Source organism: Stegastes partitus, unplaced genomic scaffold (assembly GCF_000690725.1).
Source record: "Stegastes partitus isolate 25-593 unplaced genomic scaffold, Stegastes_partitus-1.0.2 Scaffold94, whole genome shotgun sequence".
Classification (NCBI taxonomy): domain Eukaryota; kingdom Metazoa; phylum Chordata; class Actinopteri; family Pomacentridae; genus Stegastes; species Stegastes partitus.
In genome coordinates, this window is record NW_007577825.1 from 204,604 (window position 1) to 210,629 (window position 6,026).

At 43.5% G+C, this 6,026-nt stretch overlaps 1 protein-coding gene across 1 annotated transcript in view; it reads left to right on the top strand.

Moving 5' to 3' along the window:
• The window catches only part of efna2a (ephrin-A2a), a 99,052-nt gene extending 96,085 nt beyond the window's left edge, over positions 1–2,967 (top strand). Inside the window, exons 3-4 of the mRNA XM_008277305.1 lie at positions 1,249–1,314; positions 2,843–2,967. Coding sequence (XP_008275527.1) covers positions 1,249–1,314; positions 2,843–2,967 — 191 coding nt within the window. The remainder of the gene's footprint in view (positions 1–1,248; positions 1,315–2,842) is intronic.
• Positions 2,968–6,026: the final 3,059 nt, after the last annotated feature.

The following is a 6,026-nucleotide window of genomic DNA, read 5'->3' on the forward strand; positions in this document are numbered from 1 at the left end:
ATATTTGTTGGGGGACTATTTTCGGCTGTGGACTGATTTAAAGTGGTTTCTGGCTGTCTTTTGCTCCTGTAACATGTTTCCTCACTGTGGCTCATTTTTCACTACAACATAACGTCCTGCACTTCTATGGAAACAGCACAACCAAGCCTAGAAGTAGAGAGAGCTCTAAAATATGTGTTGTGCAGTAGAACAAAGTTTTGCCATAAATCATAAAAAAAGAGTAAAACACAAGTTAAATTTCTTTTATTATTTATTTTCGAAATATTGGAAAAAACCTGGAATCAACATATGCAACATTTTTCCAAGTGTCCACAGGCGTTAACAATACTGGAAGAAAATGTTCTACTACTTCCATTTTTTAATTTGTCTCCATATTTGTCTCTTATCTGCTCTGTGTAAACACAACCTGCAGTTCAGCCAAAAACAAATCTCTGAATTTTTGTCACATGACTTTTTGCTGCTGCTCAGTCATTAAAAGCTTCTCAGCTGTTCTGAGTTGTGAAGAATATCTTGTTTTTTTTACAGAATCTGGTTCGTCTAAACCGTATATTTTTAATTTGTTTTAATGAGACATGTAGAATAAATTAAGTATGGTGAAATATATTGATTTAATATCTAGTTTTGGTTAAGTGTTGATGAGTAGTTCAAGAACTGACAGAAAGTTCAATATTTGTCTGTGCGCCTTGTTTTCACAGTTTCTGACTTCGATGAATCGTGTCATTTTGCTGATTTTTTTTAAAAAGATAGCTTGTCTTTTAAACCTAATGACAGGTTTTAGATTTCAGATGGTGAATTCCTTTAGGGAATATTTAAATCAGAAAAATTTGGAGGTGCAAGTGACTCAAAATAATTAACAACCCAATATTCAATCTAATTAAGGAGGATGTAGCAATGGAGATTTTTATAGTATTTGTGGACATCAATAAAATATGGAACATGACTTGTTGCAGTCCTGTCTTTTTAGCTGCTTATTTGGTAAATATTAGAAAATTAATTTGTTTTCAATTTGTGCGGTAGACGATGACAAGATTCCTAATAAAGACCCTCACCTCATTTTTGCCTCAAGGCCTGGTCACGGTTTTGTCTTTCCATTTCCCTGTCCAACCAACCACCTGATAGTAAACCTCCAAACACTCAGACGCAGAAAAGCATTAAAATAACTTTTATTAAATGTATTTTATGGGCGCAATCAGCGGCACAAATCATTTCATCTCGAGACTAATCTCCGCTTTCAATCTCTTTTTGCAGCGTCTCCTCACCCAAACCATGTGGGGCGGGCATGTCTAAAGCTGAAGGTGTATGTCAGACCTCCAGGTAAGTCACGCTCTAACTACACACACACACTCGCACACAAACACACGTTCGTATAAACGCACACAAAAGTCCAGATTGGCTATCAAAGTAAAATTAGGGGGAATAAGGGGTCTGATAGAATGCCCCGGCAACACTCTCTGCTCTGATTCACAGACCAGCCAGGCAACACTTTAACACCTTTACACACACACACACACACACACATTGTGACACGTTCACACATGCAAGCACACACAGGCGTGCACGGGCGCGAGCACACTCGTACGGGGACGCGCTGGGCGTGCACGCAGGCACAAAGTGGCATACGCACTTCACATCAAATCACATCACATCACACTGGGTGTGAGGGAGACCTTCTGTCCTTGTGAAAAGAGAACAGAGCAGGCTGAAAGTGCTCTCTAAAAATGTTACCAAGCCCCAACATCACTCTACTTCTTTCTAGATTTGCACATAAGAAACCACAGAGCAAGCTAATAATAAACCTATTGCATCCTTTCAAATCCCAATAATAGATGCATTTTTTTTAAAGAAAGTTTCCCTAATGCATCAGGCGTTTTTTTTTTTTTTTTAAAGTTGACGAGGCAGATGATGCTACTACGCAATACTTACCTTCCAGACATCGTGCAGTCTGGTACGATCCTATCAAAATTGCTCCCAACATGGCTCACACAAGTGTGCCATGTTGGCCCTATGATAATGCTGTTTAAAAATAACTCAGCAGAAGCCCCGGCGTACATGAGGATCAGATTGTGGCAGGAATTACACTACGCTTGCGTTATCGTGAAAAATCTACCTGTACGTCTTCTCTAATGCAGATTCCGCCTCATGAGTTTTCAACCTAAGCCCACCTAAAGAATCAAACCTGGGTAGTAACACATCTCCCTAGATAATGACACGGCTTTGAAGATCCTCATAAAAGAGAGTCAGCTTTCGCAGATTTCCCGGCTCAGATCATTCCACATCTCGCTAAGGGCGAAGGAAATTCTCTCCTCCTCCATAATTACTGAAACAACATACATTCTTTTATTCTGTCATTGCTGCTGCTGCTGCTGCTGCTGCTCCTCTTTGAGTTTCTGCTTTTTTTTCCTCTTTTTTTTTTGTGCTGTTAAAGTAATGTGTCTGACATTGCAACTTCCATCTCATGTGTGAAATGTTGTCGCTGGAGTGAGCTGTGAGCGGATGCACATGTGTGTGTGTGTGTGTCAGCTGCTCCAGATTCCGAGTCTCTGTGATTAAACTGTAATTAGGTTGGTTAAACCCCCTGCAGAGCTCAGTTGCTGTCGTCTTCTCCTCCTCCCGCTTTCCCCTCTCCTCATCCCTTTCACTGCCGTCTACTCTCTTGCCTTTCCTCTGCGAGTTTTGTAGTTTGTCGCTCCTTTTCCATGTTTCCACCTCGGCGGTTTCTACCCTTTGTCTTTCGCTAAATCCACTCCCCTTCACTTTGTTTTAGATCGTCTTGTCTCTGTCTGTGTGTCCCTCTCAGTTCAGATGTTTTGTCGTTTTTTTTCTTCTTCTTTCTCCGTTTCAGATGGCTCGGGATACGATTCTCCGGAGCCCTTCCTGACTGACGGGGGTCCGAGCTGGAGGGCAGGGTCCACGGCCCCGTTAGCTGTTCTGGCCTCACTGTCCCTGGGACTCCTCTACTGGCTGTGACCCCTCTCCCTCCCCTCTCTTCCTGGAGCTCCCACCCAGGGATAACGGGCTGGGCTGGCTGTCCCTCTAAATCCACCACCCCTCAGGGAAGCCCTCTGTCTCCGCCCCCTCCTCTTCCTCCTCCTCCTCCTCCTCCTCTTTCTCCCACCTCCACCTCAATACGACCACCAACCACCCCCCCCCCACTGCCAGCCCTCCCTTTTCATGGCCCAGCCACGGACACCCTTCCCAGGCCTGGCTGAGATGGGTTGGGTCTGGAGCTGTCTGGGAAGCTGCCCTTCATCTCTGATTCTGGGTGGAACAGCACCTCTTAGCTGAAAAACACAAGAGAAATGTCTCTGCACTCATATCAGGGGGTCCTTTTGATTTGACTATTGACTCTTGGCCACTGATGGGGTAGATGTAGCCGCGGCTATGATTAAACTTGTCGTTCCAGTGCAATTCCTATCATCCAATCACGGCAGGATGCATTAAGCGATAGGCCTGGATGCACAAAAATTGGATTTTGCTCACATTGCTATCTCATCCTCAAACCAAGAATTGGAAGTGGCCAAGCTTGCATTGTAATTGGAATTCTATACAACCTGGACCAGTTCCAACTCCAACGAGAATAAGAGCGAATGCACGGAGGAGAAAAGTGGCCGCACTGTGCAGAAAAGAAAGGGGAGAAAACAATACAAGCACAGATTTAGACAAATGCGACCACATGGGAATTGTAACATTATAGGTGTTGGTATTTTCAGACCCAGTGTAGATTCACGGCAATGTGATATAAAAATCGGTTTGACTTTTTTAAGACGCTTGGATATCACTTTAAAACGACAAGTTTAGCCGTAGCCTGCTTCAGCGGGAGGGCGTAGGGTTGTTCTGGGTGGGTTTGATGAGATGTAGATTTTCAGGTGGGATGTGTTTTGTCTTATTCATGTTTCTAAACAAAGCATTTATCACATGCCTGGCCAGCACAGGCATCTTCAGCACTGTCTAATGTCGATTGGGTCGGGTGACTTTTGGAACCATGACTTTCTCATGTATGAATGTACCACTGGTCACCCACCTCTTTGTCTTTCTGTATTATTATGACTGTGGTCACTTACAGTACCTTCTCTCGGACTGGCAGGATGAACGGGTCGGGGGATTTTTCAATGGGGTTGCAGGCGGGAAGGAGGGCGGGGAGGGGGCGAAGTTAAGGATGAACAGAGGACAGGTGAGAAAAGGAGGCGACACTCAAGTTGCATGACCACTGTGAAACCTTCAGATCAATCTCGTTTCTAATGATGATATATTTTTTCATGGGGAAAAAAAAGAAAAAAAAAAAAAGAAAATCAGAAACACCCTGCTACCGCTCTCTTGCTCTCCCTGAGACTTTTTTCAAGACATCAAAAGGAAAATTCAACCTCTCTCCTCACACGGTTTCTCCCCGTCTTGGCTTTCTAGTCGTTGATGGATTAGCTCGGGCCAGGAGATAAATGGACCCACAGGGTGAAACTGACTGGAAATCAGCCCTCGGAGCCCAGGCCGGATCACAATGGACATAAACACTGACTGAAGCTGGTCCCGGGTTCGAGGGTTAAACCAATACGGGAAGCGCATAGACTGTGGCAAATGAGGCGAGGTGTGTGTGTGTGTGCGGTAGCATCACAAAAACACACATATGCGCATGCACACACACACACACACATAAATACACATACACACACACACACACACACACAGTCTTTGATAATGTTGCTCTGAGGCGGTGGGAGCTTTCGCGGACGTGGAAACGGCACAAAGAGAGCACGGAGGAGGGAGGTGGAGGGAGAGAAAGCGTGTGCGTATCATGGGACTGAGACTTCTTTAATGTTTGGGAAGTGAACATAATGAGTAAGCACTGTGAACACACACACATGCATACACACACACACACACACACACACACACACACACGACAACCCATGTACAGATACACACATATGTAGAGAAGCAAATGCAGATGTAGACATTTTACAGAGACATGGCATGGACATACACACATGTACAAAGACACACACACACACACTCAAGAAAACACAAACAAGGGGAAGCACTTCCTTCTCTATTTCATCTTATTTTTGTAGCATTTAAAATCACTGTTAATTACTCCTGTGTGGGATGCAGTGATGGGATATAGCCTGTGGAAGATTAAAAAAATGTGTCTTCTCTTCTTCTATTCCACTGATGCTGTCCTTCTATTGTTCTTCTTCTTCTCTGGTTTGTGATCCATGGTTGGTAGTGGTAGTAGGATGCCTCCAGGTCTGAGCGTCATGTATGAGTTTGTCTCCTTTTCTGTTCGTGGTGTTTTTGTGGAAGCTGACCTCAGTCATTAAAGTCAGTCAGTCAAAAGTAAACACAGAAGTCAGAGCAAGGAGAGAAACACACAAATAAAGATTGTCTTTTTGTCTACTCGAAAAACAAGCCAAGTGAGTGGAATTTCTTCGGTGGAAATGTGAATTAACTTTCATTTATATGTTTTGTTTATTTTCTCTCTCTCAAATGATTGTATTTATGTATTACACTGCACCCGGGGTCTCGATTTTTCCCCAGTTTATTTTCATCTGACGTCAAAAACCGTACGACGGTGAGCGCTGAGCTCTGCCAGTCAAAGCATAAAATTATTCAGATGAAATCACCCCTTTCCAATCTTCAGCTGTTTCTCCCTCAGTGATGTGACAGCTAATCTGAACTGCTGACAACATGGAGACTGAATAGCTTGATAGCCTTTCCCCTCTTGTTTCCATCAGATTTCCAGCAGGGTGGCCTAAGCTAGCCAAGTGCATGTCCTCAGTTACTGTTATTTCAGTACAACTCGGAGGTCCGTCTAGTATTCCCATGTTCTACTTCACTATACCTCGAAGCATCTCATGAGGGAAAACATTGTACTTTTTGATCTACATCTCTTTTTAAATTTTAGACAAAACTTAATCAGCTCAGCTTTTTTGGATTCTCAGCAGTCTTTGACACATTTCAGGTGTCTACTGTTGCATTTCCATGATAGACTCTATATCAAATATGGGCTGATGGTACCTGCTAATTTGTGGTCT